Consider the following 19,796-nt stretch of genomic DNA (forward strand, 5'->3'; position numbering starts at 1 on the left):
TGAAAAGCTACCTATCACCAGCTGACTGAGGATTTAACTGCTGTCTTGACAAACAGAATCAGTTTATGCTAACATTTTCCCCACCCTCTACTTTGACCAATTATCTGACCTGACAAATAAAATCAGTCGCCATTCAAGCCATCTTAATAAGTGAGGTTCTACATGTTTGCCTGTGAAGTCCTGATTTGGGTTGTTTGAGATGCAGATCCTGACTAAAGAGAATAGTATATGAATGAAATCTTTAGTCATAGTAAATCTTTAGTCGTACTAAATTCAACCAGATCAGGAGAACAGTGACTTTGAACTAAACACAGTCCAGTGTATTGAGAATTTAGTGCTGTGTAGGAGTTTGAATAGAGACTGACAGAGTGGAAACGCAACATTTCAGTCTAAGCAGACGTGTCTGGTACTGGATTGATGACATTATTAAAATGTACTAAGTCTATGCCAGTGATAAGAAGGGCTACAAAGCCATGTGAAAATCCTGACTGTTACAAATAAAATGAGAAATTTTTATTGCATGTCTACAACTAACTCATATGTTGTTAGGGCTGTGCATAGTGGTGGGGTAGGTTGGCAGGTGGCATGTTTGAGACTAAGAACACAAACTCTTCCTTTCATCATCATCATCATCGTCATCGTTTAACGTCCATTTTCCATGCTAGCATGGATTGGACGATTTTGACTGAGGGCTGGTGAATCAGATGGCTGCACCAGGCTCCAATATTGATCTGGCAGAGTTTCTACAGCTGGATGCCCTTCCTAATGCCAACCACTCCGAGAGTATAGTGGGTACTTTTTACGTGCCACCTGCATGGAGGCCAGTCAGGTGGTACTGGCAATGACCTCGCTCGAATCTTTTTACACATGCCACCGGCACAGGTGCTAGTAAGACGACACTAGTAACGATCCTGCTCGGATGGTGCTCTTGGCACCCCACTAGCACGGGCACAAGTGCTGTAGAAAATAAAAGCTTCCACCATGAGCAATGGCATAATGAAAGGAAGGTTTAGAGGGATTGTAGAGATTTTGGAGCAGTGACATTTAGATATGAGTTGTGTACAAGAGGAAAGATGAAAGGAAAAACAGGAATTGAGGATAGATTACGTGCTTGATTGATAGGGAATTTAGTGCTGTGTCAGTGCTGGTTCTGTTGATAAAATTATACTGTAGAAAGGAGTTTAAATTGTCTTTGATGTGAAAAAAAAATTAAAAAGAAAACTTGCGTCCATGTCATAGATTACTATGTGGATGATTTCTTGTTGCTGAAAATCAATGAAGTTGCATTGATACTTACCAGCTGTCATCAACGTCTCGTCCTTCACTCTTGCACTTGACTTCACGACGTTGCTGTCCTGTTCCACAGGTGACACTTTGTCCAAGTATACATAGTTTCCAAGCCATTGCTACCCATGAAAATGTTCTACACTCGAGCCTTGATGGACATGGACTGCTTTCTTTCAATGATGAAAAAGGTGGGCATGCTGGACCAGCTGCAATAGGGCAAACATTATAACATAATGTAAATGCGATTTCCAAAGATTTAATAAGAGTGTGCATCTTTCATAATTATATAATTTTTCTATATATAAAGCTGAAGTTGTCTGTGTATGGCAGGTTTAGTAGCCTTCAACTAACACTATCTCCGCCGAGACCCTGCGGCTTAAGTTGACCAAAATTAAGAGTATGATAGAAGAAGGCTTGCTCTTCATTCTGTAGAAGATAAAATTCAAATTTGACCATGTTAACACCAAAAGTTAATTACATCAAAAAGGTGCTTTTATTCTATGAAAATCCCTATTTTTTACAACTTTTTTGACTGCTGTGTCACCATTTTTCGGTGTATTTCAACCAGGGAAATGTTTACTTAAAGAGAATAACAAGCTATATAATGCAAAATTTTTATTTTTCAAAAATTCAGTTCTAAATGGTCGAAACAAACCCGAGTAATGCCGGGCGATACTGCTAGTTAAAATTTTCAAAAATGTCCTCAGAGAAAAATTAAAAAAGAGCAGATTCTTTCACATTATCTCAGTATTATAAGATTTGTTTTACCCTTATTCTGTTTTATTGGTTAGCTCTAGGATGAAATTTCTCAACTTTTATGGGATGTGCAAATTTTATGGAAGAAGTACAGTTGATTAAATCAAATACTTTTCACAGTTCATGTTGAGTACTTATTAAAAAGAAAAAGATGAAACACTAAGTTAACCCTGGCAAGAATTATGTTTAGAATGCTCTTTTATGTGTTTCAGTCATTTCCCTGTGGCCATGCTGAAGCACCACCTTTAGTCAAACAAATCAATCCCAGGATTATTCTTTGTAAGCCTAGTACTTTCTCTATTGGTCTCTTTTGCCAAACTGCTAAGTTACAGGGACGTAAACACACTAACATCAGTTGTCAAGTGATGGTGGGGGAATAAACACAGACACACAAACATATATATATATATATATATATATATACACATATATACGATAAGCTTCTTTCAGTTTTGGTCAGCCCAAGGCTATAGCAGAAGACACTTGTCCAAGGTGCTTTTCAGTGGGACTGAATCTAGAACCATGTGGTTGGGAAGCAAGCTTCTTACCACACAGCGACACCTGCACCTATAATAGAAAGTGATCAAAATAATCATGACTAGGTATTTATTCCATTACTCTACAAATTCTACCATTCACTGTCTCAGTCAGCCGAAGTGTGGCAGTTAATGTAAGAGGACTTAGACATGCATTACTTGTGTTCATCCTTAAGATCGATTTTCCTCCAAAAGTGTTTCCAAATTTTGTGCTGAAATCAGGCTACTTCTGTGAATTTGTTAACTTTAATGAAGATCATCTTAACGTCCACTTTTCCATGCTTGCATGGTCAGATAGAATTTGTTGAGGCAGGTTTCTGTGGCTAGATGCTCTTCCCGTTGCCAACCTCCACTTGTTTCCAAGTAAGATGATATTTATTCATGGCTGGAGTTTGCTTGTGTGATGGTGATTTACAACTAGTGTACAGTGTTAAGACAAGGAGACACAAGTACACAGACAGATGCACAGACAATGGGCTTCTTACTGTCACCATCTATCAAGTCCACCTATACACTTTGGTCAACCCAGGGCTATAGTAGAAGAGACTCGTCCAAAGGGCCGTGTAGTAGGATTGAACCCCAAACCATATGGCTTGGAAGCAAATTTCTTAACCACACGGCCATGCCTGCACCTTATTCTATTTCATATTTGATCTGATTGAGGACTGATAGAGTTTCTTTTGAAAAAATGATGAATTCCTTTCTCAGATTTAATGGATAACAAATTATAATGAAGAATAACTGAATTTGTGAATCTAATTAAAAAGAGCAGAAATATGGCCATAGCAATTAAAATATGAATATTATCTCTCGTGTATCAAAGAATATATTGCATGAGAACAGCTGAGAATAATCAAGAAAAGATTGAATTATTCAAACATACTACAAATAGAGGCATAATTGTATTCTGATATTTCACCTAATCTATGCTTCTCTTGTCCAACCTCACACCAAACTTTATGCAAAAATTATTACCCATTTGCAGTCCCTTAAAATCTACCTTAAACCTGTTAGTATTACTGATTCTTTTGAAACCAATATTCTTCTTCAATTAATTAACAGCAATTTATTGAATCAAAACAATGAAATATGAAGGTCTTTCAACTTCACAGTTTTAATATAAAAGGAATCAGTATTACAATTCCAAATAATATCTTATAGGTATATCTCTTTTTACCTTTCTTCTTCTTCTTCTTCCACTTTTCTACTTTTGTCGCCACCATTTACACCTACACAGACATTCACACCCTCTCACCATGCCTGACCTGAAAGAACTTTTTCTTCACCCATTCCCTTCCGGTCATTCAAAATGTGACCGCGTGTGTATCGTTAGTGATTTTTGTTTTATTTCCTTCATTTTCTCTTCCTTGGATCTTTCCCTTTCCTATGTTTCTGACAAAGAGCTCCGCTCGAAACGTTAAATCCTCCTTCTTTCTTTCCTTTCCTGAGCGTCAAATAACACTATACTTGTTCCACGTCCTCGCGTTGTTGTGTTTTCTCTTTGTGTTTTCATGTTTGGATTAAATTTATATATTTATATAAAAGATTAGAGTACATTTAAACACAAAAAGAGGGGCGCCTTGACAGCTAGGAGGAACAGTCAAAAGTTCAAAACACAGTTAAGATCAATTTCGAAGGGAATGAAAAATGGTAAATGATTTTAATTTTCATTCCCTTCGAAACTGCTCTTAACTTTGACCTTTAACTGTTCCTTCTAGCATGTAAGGCGACCTGTTATGGCTCACCTTTTTTTGTGTTTAAATGTACACTAATTTTATATGAAAAGTATGTCTATTGACTTTGTATACATGCTAGGCCACTGGTTAAAAAATATTTCTATAATTTTTCCTATCCTATATCTTAATATATATATGTGATGGACTCTCCTGTCGATAGACGATGTATGAAGATTAGACAATTTTTTATCGAACAACCACACAGATGATTTGTTTATTGTGATTAAATGTGTACACATAAGCTCATTGCCTTCATCAAATTGATATTACCTGGACAGGTGCAACAGGTGCCACATGTCAGATAACGAAGTAATTGCAGAGCAACGTGAAATGAAGTTCTTTGCTCAAGAACACAACGCAACCCCCTGTTCTAGGAATCAAACCCACAATCTCACAATCATGAGTATAACATCCTAACCACTGAGCTATGTGCCTTCACAATATATGTGTGTGTTCATCAGAGCATCCTTTGTCCTTTATGTTTACATTATTGTTTACATAATTCATTGCCAAAACCCAATATTTTCAGCCTACCATAAAAAAAAACTGTTTGGTGTATGACATCAATCACTTTACAATTAACCTATTAAATGCAAATGAAGAGGCTTTATCAATCACATATACACATATTAATATACATATTTATATATCTCTCATATGTACACCCACCTCCTCATGTAGGTGTATTTCTGTCATGTATACACTCACCTACTCATCTTTCAAGAAGTTTATGTATTACATGTATGTGACTATTCATTTAGGTATATAATCCATCATGTATACACCTACCTACTCATATGTGTGTGTGAATGTGAGTGTATATATATATATATATATATATATATACAAATGAACTTTTTCTTCATAATGAAGTTGTTTTTTTTTTTGTAGGGATTTGTTATCCAAGTGGGCACCAGTTTTGTCCTATTATCCGTTGATGATTCTGGATACTATTTGCGTGTTTGTCTACTACTGTTCTTGGTTAGTTTGTTTTACCATTTTAGTACTTTTCACTTCTGAAAATCCAGTTGTCTCTATGGACACTTCATTCTTTCCAATATAGGTGAAATAATTAATAGTTTAAAGAAAGCTGAGAATATATATGTAGAATAATCATTTTTTAAACATAACAGGTGAAAAAATGTAGGAACTTATTAATTGACCACACTATGATTAAAAAATGATTATTCTGTGTATAGTCTCTGTTTTCTTTAAACTGTTGATTATATAAATGTATAAATTTATATATTATTTATTTACTCATTCACTCATAAATCTGGGGCTAAGGCTCTGTGAGTGGACCTATTCACTTGACTGAATACCCGGGATTAACCTGGGAATTTATTATAACTCATCTAAACACTATCAGTCTGTTTGACACTAAATGTCATTGTTAGAAATTATTGCTAACTTCTGGCATAGATTTCAACTCTTGCAATAACGATTTTTACTGGCATGAATCCATTGGAGTTTAGAGAATTGAAATTAAATTTGAACAACTATTTTTCAGTAATTGGCAGGAATGACACAAAGCCAGGTCAGTTTTGAACAGAATACAGAGAGTTAGGGGCCACATATCCAATTCATTGCTCTTCTGTTTCTGCCGTTCGTATTCCATGTACTTAGCTTCATTCCTCTTCTGTTAAGCTAACTACTTCAATGAATCCCATATGCTCAGAACAACATTTGTATTTGCAACTGATTTCATGTTTGCAGCAGAGAAAATACTATTGGCTAAAACTCTATATAACAACGGCATGATCCAAGAAAATCAGAAAGGACACCATTTATCTACATTCTAAGAATTCAAATAAACTCTGGATCAATTATATTGGGCATATTTGGATCTAAACTTTAGATCTCAGATCCAAGCCTTTAGTTCCCAGATCCTACCACATTACTTGTAATCTATAACTTTATTTCCTTCCTATGTTGATAACACAGCTATCCTTTAAACCTAGTTTCCTCTGGATGGTTCATATCAACAGTTCTTGGCTTTTTGATCCCTATATTGTCTCCTTTGTAATCTATGTTAATAGATTTTTTTCATCTTTTCAAACATACTTCTCAACCATGTACTACAGTAATTACGTCTCTTCCTCTAAATTACAAATGAAACTTCGACCTTATTATATCACTTTGTTACCATTAACATCTCAATTCTATCATCTCTGCATTAATGAATCCGATACAATATACTATCCATTCCTCTACAGCCATTAAAACCTCTTTCTTGTTCATGGAAACAGCTTCTTAACCCCTACTCGGTGTTTCTCTTCTTTCCCGTCTCCAACTTTGCACCAAACTTTATGTGAAAGTTATCCCCCATTTGCAGTCACTTTCCTTTGCTTGCTGCACCAACTCATTAAAATCTACCTTAAACTTATCAATAATTATTGATTCTTGTTTAACATGAAAGCAATGCCCTTCTTCAATTATTTGACAATTTATTTAATCAAAACAATGAAATATTAAGGTATTTCAACTTCACATTTTCAATATAAAAGGAATCAGTTTGAATAGTTTAAAAAAAACCCTGTACAAGTTACATTCTGATATCTAAATGCCAAATAGAAAATATCCTTTGGGAAACAGAAAAATATCTTGATGCATTGAAGTAAAATATCATCCAGATCGTATAATGAATAATATTGTGACATGAACAGGAAGAGTATTCAGTGCCGTGCAGTTCCCACCCCACCCATCTGCCACCACCACTAAAACAACCAACAAAAGAATTATTTTGCCAAACTCCCATTTATGGGAGTTTCAAACGATTGTAGAATGAATTTTTGGAAATGCAATTTGAAGAAAGATATCTGATAGATTTAGTAAATGCTCTCCTTCCACACACACATACGCATAGAGAGAGAGAGAGAGAGAGAGAGTAGATGTTTTACATATCACAGAATGTGTTAACAATGAAGAAACAGTTGTAGACCTGATTGTGGTAAATGATTGTATATAAATAACTCTAATGGAGAAAGAATTTCATTTGAATGCTGGAAGTTGTGGTTTTGTATCTCTGATCTTGAACTGATATTCCAAAATAAACACACTTTATTTATGATATTTATAACCCAATTCCAGTCAGAAATTCTCTACATTACAATGAGAAATGTAATAAAAAATAAAAACAGCACAATTTGAAAAAAACGTCATTTTGTGGTCAATAAACTATCAGATCAAAATCAAAAACAACAAACATATATTCACACCCCCTAATAAAAAAAAAATGGTTCTAATAACAGTGTGTGCAATTTTTTGCATTTCGGCATCAATAAAGAACACAGTATGAAACTGCAGCAGTATTAGATGTTTGTAGTAGTAGAAGTAGTTGTGGTGGTGGTGATGGCGATAGTGTTAGCAGTAGTATTGATGGTGGAGGTATTAGCTGTAGTAATAGTTGTAATGGTAGTGGGTAATAGTTGTAGTGATGGTGGTAGTATTAGTGGTGGTGGTAATAGTAGTTGTAGTTATAGAAAGAATAATAATAGTTGCAGTGGTAGAAGCTGTATATATTTCCAAGACAATTTCAGATAGAAGCCAGGAAACAATAGCATCTATTTTAGTAAACAGTGGAATAATTATAAACAAAAGTGAATAGATGGAAGAATTAATATATCTTTAATGGAATAATATAATTATATTGATAGAAGATGGAGTTATTGAGTTGAATCAAGAACATATCTCCTTAGTCTCATCACGGCTTTTGTCTATTAGCCAAATTTATAAGACAACAAAGTATAAATGGAGATCGGTTGGATTGGTTGGAGCTTCAGTAATAAAGTAGTCAAATGAAGAGAAGAGGAGGCAGATAGTGGTTGGGAGTGGAACTCCTCTATTTGAAGCTTTCTAGTAGTGATTAAGAAAGAAGTTGAAATCTATAATGAGCCTACCAGCTCATTAGGCTAGTGTTTGGTTTGTGAGACAGTTGTCAGTGCCTGGGAGTTCAAGACTTTCCTCTGGGCAGAGTACCAGTCCGTTGAAAGGTTACCACCATCCCAACCAGCTACTTCTGGTACTTATTTCAACTAAGTAGACTGGGGCCATGTGAAATAAAATGACTTGCTGAAGGATGACATGAGCTACTCATTTTGCGAATTGAACTTCTGACAATATCAATTCAAACTCTTGGCCATATCACCACAGACTTCTGCATTTTTAGTGATAAAAAGCCATTATCAAGAATATATATTTCTTTACTACCCTCAAGGGGCTAAACACAGAGGGGACAAACAAGAGCAGACAAAGGGATTAAGTCGATTACATCGACCCCCAGTGTGTAACTGGTACTTAATTTATCGATCCCAAAAGGATGAAAGGCAAAGTTGACCTCGGCAGAATTTGAACTTGGAATGTAATGACAGACGAAATATGGCTATGCCTTTCGCCCAGTGTGCTAACGTTTCTGCCAGCTCACCACCATTATTAAGAATATATTTAATAACTGAGTGTAGATTTTTCTGTAGGCTATATATAAATATATGTGTGTGTGTGTTTGTGTAAAGTAAAACTTTGTATACTTTTGCAAATTTTGTCAATAATTGTAATTCAGTTAATATTTTTCAATCCATTATTATCATTATGACACATTTTTACCTTTTCATTATCAAAATGTAAAAGCAATTTTACTGATTGAAATCACAGGTTAAACTAATCAACAAATCAGACTTACATGCCACTGGGAAGGCTAGAACCATCCGTCTTCGATCTCTGTTGGTTGCTCGAGCTTTCTTGTCACATTCGTCAGGGCATTCAGTCCATGAGCTCCACTCTGATAAAACACAATCCATTGGACAGGGAATCCGACAACTTTCTTTATCACTTGGCCGACTATAGCTGTCACAAAGGCTTTCATCTTTTTGAACCTATAACGTTTTATATCAGGTAATTATTAAAAATTTTTACTGAAGCTGTAATTGAATTATTATTGGACATAATGTATTTAGGTTTTAGTCTGTTGAACAGTTAGAATTTTTCTTTTATGGGCTAGTGTAGGAAAAATACTACAATATACTAACTGTAATGAAAAATTTACTATTTCTTTCAGTAAGAGCAAATGTTTATTTACATTGTTTTATCAGTGGGATGGGGAGTAAGAATTGATATCACAACATTGTTTTAAATGATTGATTACAGCAAGAAATATTGAATATATATTTTAAAAATTAATTTCAAAGCCATTAATTTAATTGAAAAACTTAATAACAATAGTGAATTGATAGCAATAATTTGTCAGAGCATGACAGAACTTCCAGAGGGCCTTAAATACATTAGATATTAAATGTACTAATGTCAGCATGGTTTCATAGACATAAAACAACAATAATAATAATAATCATTTCTGTTAAAGGTACAAGGCCTGAATTTTTATTTTTTGTGAATGGGTGGGGGTATTAGTTGATTACACCAGTGCCCAACTGTAAACTTATTTTATCAACTCTGGAGAGATGAAATATAAAAACCAATCTCAGCAGAATTTGAACTTGGAACATAAGGACAGATGAAATGCTGCTAAGCATTTTACCTGATGTGCTAACGATTCTGCCAGCTCATTGCCTTAATAATAATAATAATAATAATAATAATAATAATAATAATAATAATAATCCTTATTCAGAGGCCTTTTGAGCAGGATGGGCTACTCAACCAGAAGAAAATTCTAACTGGGCCCCACCTGCAAGATCATGCGCTATTTATCTTCATATGAGATTACCATGTCGTGCACATATGGTTGTGATGCATGTGCCTAGTGTACCCTTATCAGATGGGTAGTCATGAAAGGGTGTACTGGGCTTCGTATATTTTACCCCAGTGTCACTTTGATGGCATGCACTACTCTCTCACTCAATAATAATAAAAATAATAATAATACATCTTTTATTCTATTTTTGTGACAGGCCTACCCAGCAGCAATGAAATAATAGAATCTGCACCAAAGGATTGTAAATTGTGTGTGCAGTATATATATATATTTGCTACTGTTTTATTTCTTTTGTATTCATTTGTGTTTTATTTCATTGTCAAGTTTCTCAGAAACAACAATTTCATTGTCAGTTTGTTATTTTATTTTATTTAATCAGTTTAAACGTCTGTATCAAGCTGGTAAGCCATGGACAGACTCAGGAAGATATATAATAACTCTTATACAAGAGAATAAACTAAAACTAAAAACAATTACTAGAAAGAAGAAAAAAAAGAAAGTAGTATAGATGAAGAATGGTTAGATGGTTCTGTTGTTAAATCTATTTATAGTTTCCCTGTATTAGAAGATTTTATTTATGGTTAGTGGTTACATGAAAATAAATTACACCTTCAACCTTGGTAGCCTTTTAAAGACTATTTGAAAAATGTCCTCATTCTCAGACTAGTAATTTTTGTTCTGGAACAAATAATGCCATATGGTTTCTGAATAGTCTTCACAAGAGCACAAAAAGGATTCCATATAACCTTTTGTAATAGGATATAGTTCAAAGGAATATGGCTTGTTCGAAGCCAATGAATTATTTATTTATTAACCATGTTCAGTGTCTCATAGACTTAAAGATTTGATAGAGCTGATTGTGATGATTGAGTAATTAAAGTTTGATAATTTATCTATTGATTTTTCCCACTTACCATTTTCTGCTCTTCGTCAATTAGGCTAGGGATTATGTTAGAAACGAATAAAAGTGCAGTAACACAAGGTTCTAAATGCATCGTTAGTTTATTGCAATATCTGATTCAAGAGTGATAGTGAAAAAATTATCAGCATTGTTTTACGTCATCTTTTCCATGCTGGCATGGGTTGGGCTATTTCATGCCCTTCTTGTAACCAAGCTTTTTAATTGCCTCTTTTGACTTGCAAAGATACAGTGTATTTATTCTAAAACTGGGATACACATGATAATTTGAATAAGAAAACTGATATAGCATTACCCAAATGACACTTAATGGATGGTCTAGCTAATTATTTGAAGAAAATGGCAATTATTGTATAAATAATTTTTCTGGTTTATAGTTTACTATTTTTGATTGCTCAAAATAATAATAAAAATGTTTACATGTAGAAAATGCAGAGAAGGAAAGTATAAACATGTTGGGATTTCTTAACTGTGAAAATTCTGTTATTAGACAATAGAAGAACCAACTTGAAATGAAAAGAACATCTTGCCCAATAATGGCACCATTTGTATTTATGCTGTGCATGTTGCGGCTCTTTTATGTTTCAAATCGGTGCTTATAGTATCTAATATCAAATCTTTTGTTGCTCAAGGAGCACCCCTATTGTATTCGAAATCCAAAAGCTATGAACAGTGTTAAGGAAGTATTTAGAATATAAAGACATAAAATTCAAGTGAAAATCAATCAATTTTTTTTATAAGGTTTGTAATTCATTAGATGAATCTAATTTATTTTCATTAATGATATTAAGGAAAGAAAATACATGATCTGCTTTAGAAACATCATTATGTGTGCATATTATTCATTTTATGTGTACACACACACACACACACATACACGCAAAAACTGTCATCACACACACTTTTAATTGACTTTATCTCCTCAACCATCAATCATTGAGCATTCAAAACATGTGTGAAAGTAAAGTGAAGGTTTAACTTGTAGAGAAACGAAAGCTAACAAAATACATAAATAAATAAATGGTGTCTATTTTGACACAAATTAATGTAAAATCAATGTTGATTTAGTGTAAATAATTTTTGGTATATTTTTTAATGGATACCAAAGTTAAGTTTGTTAGGATTAGACAATTCATTTGTATTTGTTCTTCAACTGAGATAATACTAAGATATCTTTTAGTCTTCAGTTTAAGAAATGATACTTTTTATATCCTTACTGGTTGTTTCATTTATAGTACACTGTCAAGAATTTCTCAAATGAAGAATGAATGAATTTCTCATTCCATAGCAACTAAAACTTTTATTTCCATTATATCAGTAATGTGAATCTAGATTCAACTTTTGCCATATTCTAAATGCTAGAAATTTTCTTCCTGTTATTCATCTTGGCTGTGTTGCCTTCGATGAATGGAATTGGAGTGGTGTAGAGAGAAGTTTTTAATCTTGCTGGGGATGAAGAACCTTCTCTAGGGTTGGTGTCATGGGAGAAGGCATCCAGTACACTCTATAAAGTAGTTAAGCCTTATGTAGGACATCCAGCCATGGAAGCTGTACAGAAAATTGAATGTATGAATGAGACAGACTCCCTGTATTATCTAAGCAGGTAGTATTTCAAAATAGGAATAGACTTGGACTGTGATAAATCATTCCCCCTTTTAACAGTATGGAAAGTGGAATTAAATTGATGATCCTGTTGTTTTGGTAATAGCTTGTCATTAATTAACTGTTTGATGTTGATACATTCACTCATTACTAATTAGTTATTTGCTATGCGTAGCCTCATCATTAATCAACAATCTATTTGTAAATATATTAATTTTCATTCAACATTCTGTTTTGCCATTTTATGTACAAACAAAGAATGAATAATAAAATTAATCTTTTATAAATTATTTTGTTAATCAGCCTCACAACCTTTCATTAACTCCATTTGGCTTATGTTTTATGCAGAAACTTTATTATTGAACATAAAACAAAAGTTAGAAATGCTTCTAGTTTACTATAATCATAGAATGTTTTATAAATTGAAGTTATTTTTACAGTTTACAAAACTAACTTGATCTTATATAATTTACATCCAAGACTTATTAGAACTGCCAGTAACACATTCAAATTCACTCTCTAATAATTTTCAGTGTAATTAATTCTACTATAAGATAAATATCTAATTGTGTCTTAGGAGGGTCATTACTTCAATCATAATAAACACTCACACTGGTTCAATATCACTTCTTTGTTAGTCAGTTAGTTAGATATTTAACCAACTGATTAATCAATTGTTTGTTTAACATGGTGGTTGAACAATCAATCTGTTGTTTATTTGCCAATGCCCTTTTATCACTAATTGCTACCTCACGGACATGTCTCCTCTCTTCAAGGTCTACCTTAAGTCTGTTTGAGAAAAGTTAAATACATATCTGAAATACAATTCTTATTTTGCACACTGTTTATAATCCTCTTGTTTATAGAGATGGAGATGAAAAGTATTTTGCAATTTAGATCTCCCTTATATTTTAATCTGTGACCATCCTCGGGTGCCTTATCCTTTGTTGTGTAAATTGTATTTGAACTGAATTCAAACCCACAACCTTTACATCTATACTAATGGTAGTAACAACACTCCTATCTTCTTAACCACTGATGCATTTACAATCACTTTATTTAAAACAAAATATCAAATTTTGTTTTTTATCACTTGTTCCATTAATGTAGGAAAGTACAAAAGATGGTATTTGAACCTTCGATGTCTTGCACAGTTTATTTAAAACTTTAAAACAACAAATTTACTCTGTTCTCCAAAAGTAGATAAAATTTATCAAAAATACATTTTCTTATAATCATTGATAAAAATGTAAATGAAGCAAATATATTTATATAAGTGCCACTTAAGAAGAAGCAGCAAAATAAATCACCACTGAAGAAAAATTTCAATAATTTTCTTAAGCTATTATCAAAAGTGCATTGTTGGAATTCTTAATAAATTCTTCAATGAATTTTTCCAAACCGGATGGCTAATGGTAGAACTAAATAGATTTTTATCGTTTTGCATTATTCAATAAAAATCATATTTAAATGTTTTCCATTCAGATGGATACTGTATGAAAGGGAATGCTATTTTGTAAATTTAGATATTCATGTGAATTCCTATAGAAGGTATTTCAGAGTTTCTTAAATTTCACATATTTCAAACAACCAATCAGAAATTAAGCAATAGAATATATTTTTGTAACAAATTCGGAAATTTTATTTTCTAAATTTTTAATAATTTACTGAATTCAATTATTTAAGAAAAAGATTAAAAAATTTCCATCAAATTCAAATTCCAATCAAAGTTAATAATTTCTATAGTCTAATAAATATATGTTTACAATTTTCAGAATTTTAGCAGTCTCTTTTTGTTATTGTAACAAAACTCCTTTAAGTATTCTAATTTTCTGAAAAGTAAGAAATAGTAGAAACCTCAGGAATTTTTCAGAAATTTTTTAGAAATTTTTTTTTGTGTTTTTGAATAGAAAAATCATCATCAGCAGCAGACGATTATTGCCCACCAGTGATATATACATGAGTGCTTATATGTACCACGAGTCCATACAAGAGTTTCTCTCATAGTAATTAATGCAGTATCCTCTGTTCTAATACAACATTCACTTTTAATGGAAGATAAATATTACCTTTCAATATTAATACTACTTCTATCTTCATTAATTTTCTCTTTAAAGTAAAGTAAATTTTACTGAAAGACATGGAACTCTTTTCCAGCTTCATTCCTTCCATTTAAATTTTAGAAAATATTGCTATATTATTTGTAAATAAACTTATTTATTTTACAACTTATAATTCTAAAAACAGTAAAATCAAAACAAAATTGTGATATGTTTGTGAATTAACAATAAATAGATATATAAATAATTAAATATATGAAGTAGCTACATAGGAGGATCTCATTAAATTTATTAATACATAATATAATGATACAAATATTAAAATTCACTAGTTTATTTAGACATTTCCTCATCATGGTGCCAATATTGTCATATAACGAAATATTACTTTATAATCAGATGCAGCAGAAAGATTACAAGCCATTCCTTAATAAAATGATTGCCTTAACAGACAACAGTTCTCATAGTTTTTATTTACTGCTTTACATAAGCAGAAATACAAATGTATTCATGCATTAGATGTAGACAGAAGCTTTTAACTTTAATTGATGAATTCCATTGGATGACAATATTTGTGTTGCCTGATATAGTTATTTCATAATTTATTAAGCAATTCAAGCTGTATAATTTATATATATTTCTTTTACATGAAGATGTTTTCATTGATTTAATTATCTTTTGTGCCTGAGACAAAGTAAAATGTTTTAACTTCTGAACTTCAACCAACAATTTTGTCCTATATTTGCCCAAAATATCCATCACCATGGAACAAATGTATATGACAAATATAAAATTGCAGCAACAACTTAATTCTCACCACTTTTTCATGAAATGTTTTTAAAAATTTCATTTAAATAAAAAAAATATAATAACTTGAACATGTCCTTATTTGGAGTCAATTTCCTACAGAACATAACAGTATCACCTGAATATAATAGCTGGATACAAGTTTCATAGTATCAGAACATTTATTCTATTCTACTTCATATTTATTTGGATATCACAACTCATTTATACTTTGTCTTCAAATAGAAAGGATGGAGGACAACAGTTTGCCATAAAATATTAGAAATTTTAATGAAACACTTGGATTTTCTAAGAACCTTATCTATAATCTCATTGCTAATATTTAAATATTCGAGTCTTTTTGTCTTGGATTTGTAAGAATTTAATGGTATTATGTCTCATTTCTTCTAACTTGACCAACATCAAATCATTCAGCTCATTTAATACAAAAGAACAAAAATTTCTTGAATATAATTCATAATAAAGAAATGTTTTATTATTATTTTAATCAAAAGGTAAATTTCATCGTTAATAATAGAAACCATCAACTGATTGCTAAATTTGTCTTTTGACAAGTGAAATAAAAATGGACAATTTGTTAATCTCTATTTTAGAATACTCTTCTCACTCAGATTAAAAACGTTGATTATATTAGATTTCTTTTTACCCTGCTCAGGTTCAGTAGCTTTGATTATTTACATTTCCAGATGCTGTCATTTAACTCCTTAATTAACATAGAAACATAGCAATGTCTATTCTGTCTTGTCCAACTCCAATCCTTAGCTTAACAGAACCAAAGTGCAACAGTTTAATGTCTTCATAATGACTCAATAGTTCTTGATAATTCTAATTATGCACACAATTAACGAGTAACAATTCCATTTGCATACCATTATAAAATGCTTCCAAGTAGACCAGCACACTGAGAATATGTGTATGTGTGTAAATAAATGACAGAGTAAAAATGAGTGAATATATATATATATATATATATATATATATATATATATATAATATAGTTATAACTTTTTTGGACAATTAATTTCAATGTTATAAATGACTTCCTTCTCTTTCACTAGAACATGATTTACTGCAGGTATATAATTACTATTATAACATTATATTAGAAATATTACTGACATTTCCTGCATGGGGAAAAATACTCTCGTTTATCAATCACTGAGATGAGATGAAAAATTAGATATACATCTTTCTTTGAAAGTTATTTTTTAGATCTATTTCTTTAGATTAAAACAAAACATCAAATGAAACTACTTATCATAGTTCACTGGTCAATTCATTGTAAATTAAGCTTTTATAAATTTAAACAAATATGAAACATCATTCGATGTTAAATATATTTTGTTTTTTTCTAGTTAATTAAAATATGCAAATATGTTTGTTAGACTTACGCCATGCACATCAGTACACAAAAGTTTGTTGTGTCTTGTTCCCTGTCCACACAGTCGTTCAGAACTGTCAAGAGAACAAATATTAGATGAAGTAAGATTCCAAGAATAGCAGGGACCTGGATCACAAGGTTGAGTTTCTGTAACAGTGGGACACTTGGCATTTCCTCCATTTGGTGTGGATATACTTTTAAGTGTTCTTTCTCTATAACCTAAAATTTTTTAAAAAAATGCATTTAGTTGGTTTTGAAAGTTAATTTGTATAAAAACATAACAAAATCATTAAGTGAAACTTTTCTTATATTTAGTTTTTTTTTTCCAATGGTAAGTCTCTACTCTGAGCCCCTTTATACCAGTGGTTCTCAACCATTACACTAATAAGGACCCTTCTTATTTTAAAGAATTTTCCCTATGAGTTTGGATATTTAAAAGATTTCTTACTTCTCAGAAAGCTGATTTTATCAATAACAAACTAGTTTTGCCAGTTTCATCTCTTAATTAAAATATGTCAGTGAATAAATAAGGAAAAAACTAAGTATATATTTTACACAGTAATCTTTTCAAATTTAAAACACAGATCATTCCCTTACCCCCATCCCTCCACTATTAACTTCGTAGACACCCAGGATTGATGGACCCCAAATTTTGAACCACCCTTTTATATTTATCTGTAAGTCTTTAGATTTGTATCATTTCAATTACCTCAATGGAAGAGATAAATATATGTCAATGAAGGAATAGTTGTTTACCTTGGTTTCCTTAATAACAATTACTGACTGCCTGATATTATTTGCCCCTTTTAATCTATACAATATGCGGAAGTGTCAGTTTTTGAATGGACACACACTCTCACACACACACACACACACACACTAAAACAGAAGCACCTATTCTGCTAAGACTGCTATTCTATGACTAAAACTGGAATGTCAATTGTTTTTGAATATTTACTGAGACCAGTAATTGTGTTCAGTGTACAGATTTCAATAATAATAATAATAATGTTAGAAGCTTCCTAGCTCTTTCCCTCTCTATCCCACTTTAGAACAGTACAAGAAGTTAAATGTAAATGTATTCTAATTGTGTCCCTTTATTTTGTTGGGTTTGGTCATCACTGATTGATCTAACACTTTTAAATGCAGTTTTTACTGAGGCTGGTAACAACACATCTTTTATAAATATTAATTTTTTTTTTTTCTTATCAGCATAGCTATATTTCTACTTTCATCTCTCATCAGTATTTGAAACTGCAAAGTTCTCAAGACTTTGAAAAGAAAGTACCATTTTTGGCTGCAGGAAGTGAGCAGCTGATACAGTAGTGACACATCCAGCAACAAGCTGCATGATGATGGTAGTGATACATCCAGCAACAAGCTAGATGATGATGGAGATGATATCTTTTTTTTTTTATTATTTCATTATATGTAAAACCCCACACTTTGTCTGTCTTTTACCTTTGTAGCAAATAAATGAAATTATTATTATTATTAAGGCAGTTAGCATGGTGGACAAAATGCTTAGCAGTATTTCGTCTGTGGTTACATTCTGAGTTCAATTTCCGCCAAGCTCGACTTTGCTTTCATTCTTTCAGGGCCGATAAATTAATTACCAGTTGCATATGGGGTCGATCTAATCAACTGCCCCCACCAAAATTTCAGGCATTGTGACTATTTTAGAAAGGATTATCATTATTAAGGCAGCAACTGGTACAATAATTAGCACGTTTGATGAACTGCTTAGCAGCATTTCATCTGTATTTAAATTCTGAGTTCAAATTCCACTGGAGTCGACTTTCTTTTCATCCTTTTGGGGTTGATTAATTAAGTACTAGTTGCATACTGGGGTCGATGTAATTGTCTTTATCCCTTCCCCCAAATTTGAGGCCTTGTGCTTCCAGTAGAAAAGATTATTATTATTATTGAGTGAGAGAGCAGTGTATGCCATCAAAGTGACACTGGGTAAAATATACGAAGCCCAGTATACACATCATGACTACTCGTCTGATAAGGGTACACGAGGCACATGCATCACAACCATATGTGTGCGACATAGTGATTTCATACCAAGATTAACTGCACATGACCTTGCAGGTGGGGCCCAGTTATGTAAAGATTTATACAAGACAATGGGGAAATAGGCTTTAATTATAAATTACAACATTGGTTTCTGTGCTGTTGCAACGGCTTTAAGTAGTTGAGTTTTTATTCTTATCCCATTACTGTTATTTTATAAATAATTACATAAATAAATATGATTCAGGAACAGTCTTATACTGGTATGTGTGTGTGTATATATATATGTATGTGTGTATGCATGCATATATATGTATGTGTGTATATATACATATATGTATGTGTATAGGCGGTGAGCTGGCAGAAATGTTAGCACGCCGGGCAAAATACGTATTTCGTCTGTCGTTACGTTCTGAGTTCAAATTCTACAGAGGTCGACTTTGCCTTTCATCCTTTCGGGGTCAATAAATCAAGTACCAGTTACGCACTGGGGTTGATATAATCGACTTAATCCGTTTGTCTGTTCCCTCTGTGTTTAGCCCCTTGTGGATAGTAAAGAAATATATATACATATGTGTGTATGTGTGTACATATATATATTTATATACATACATGCGTGTCTGTATATATGTATTTGTGTGTATGTATACACATGCACACACTTAAATACACTGTGTGGATTACGTCTCTTTCTCTTCTAATTGGAATTGAAGTTAAATAAAACACTACTACCACTACTGTTGCTGCAAGACGAATCTGTTAAAACAATAGTCATATTTCTCCTGTCTGGTTAGAAAATATCTCGTTTTTCTCTTCCACTTAAGAGGAGCCAGTGAAGAGAAATGAGGTAATTAGTAAGTGTATTTGTCTTTATCTTTAAAACTCTGTCAGGAATAGTCTTTATTAGAGAAGAGAGAGAGAGAGATAGGTGGGGAATACAGAAAAGGCAGGTGATTGTTTTATTTTTGTTTTTATTTCTTATGAAA

At 32.3% G+C, this 19,796-nt stretch overlaps 1 protein-coding gene across 13 annotated transcripts in view; it reads right to left on the minus strand.

Annotated features, from left to right (window-relative positions):
• LOC115220760 (thrombospondin type-1 domain-containing protein 7A) overlaps positions 1–19,796 on the minus strand; it is a 1,292,425-nt gene that overhangs the window by 183,144 nt on the left and 1,089,485 nt on the right. For all 13 annotated transcript variants that reach the window (XR_005002721.1, XM_036510587.1, XM_036510592.1 and 10 more), the window contains 3 exons: positions 16,802–17,010; positions 8,994–9,186; positions 1,298–1,493 (listed from right to left, as the gene is read on the minus strand). Coding sequence is in view for 12 of the 13 variants with exons in the window: in XM_036510587.1 (XP_036366480.1) it covers positions 1,298–1,493; positions 8,994–9,186; positions 16,802–17,010 (598 nt within the window). In the remaining variant the exon portion in view is untranslated. The remainder of the gene's footprint in view (positions 1–1,297; positions 1,494–8,993; positions 9,187–16,801; positions 17,011–19,796) is intronic.

The sequence above is a fragment of the Octopus sinensis genome, linkage group LG17 (assembly GCF_006345805.1).
Source record: "Octopus sinensis linkage group LG17, ASM634580v1, whole genome shotgun sequence".
NCBI classification, from domain to species: Eukaryota; Metazoa; Mollusca; class Cephalopoda; order Octopoda; family Octopodidae; genus Octopus; species Octopus sinensis.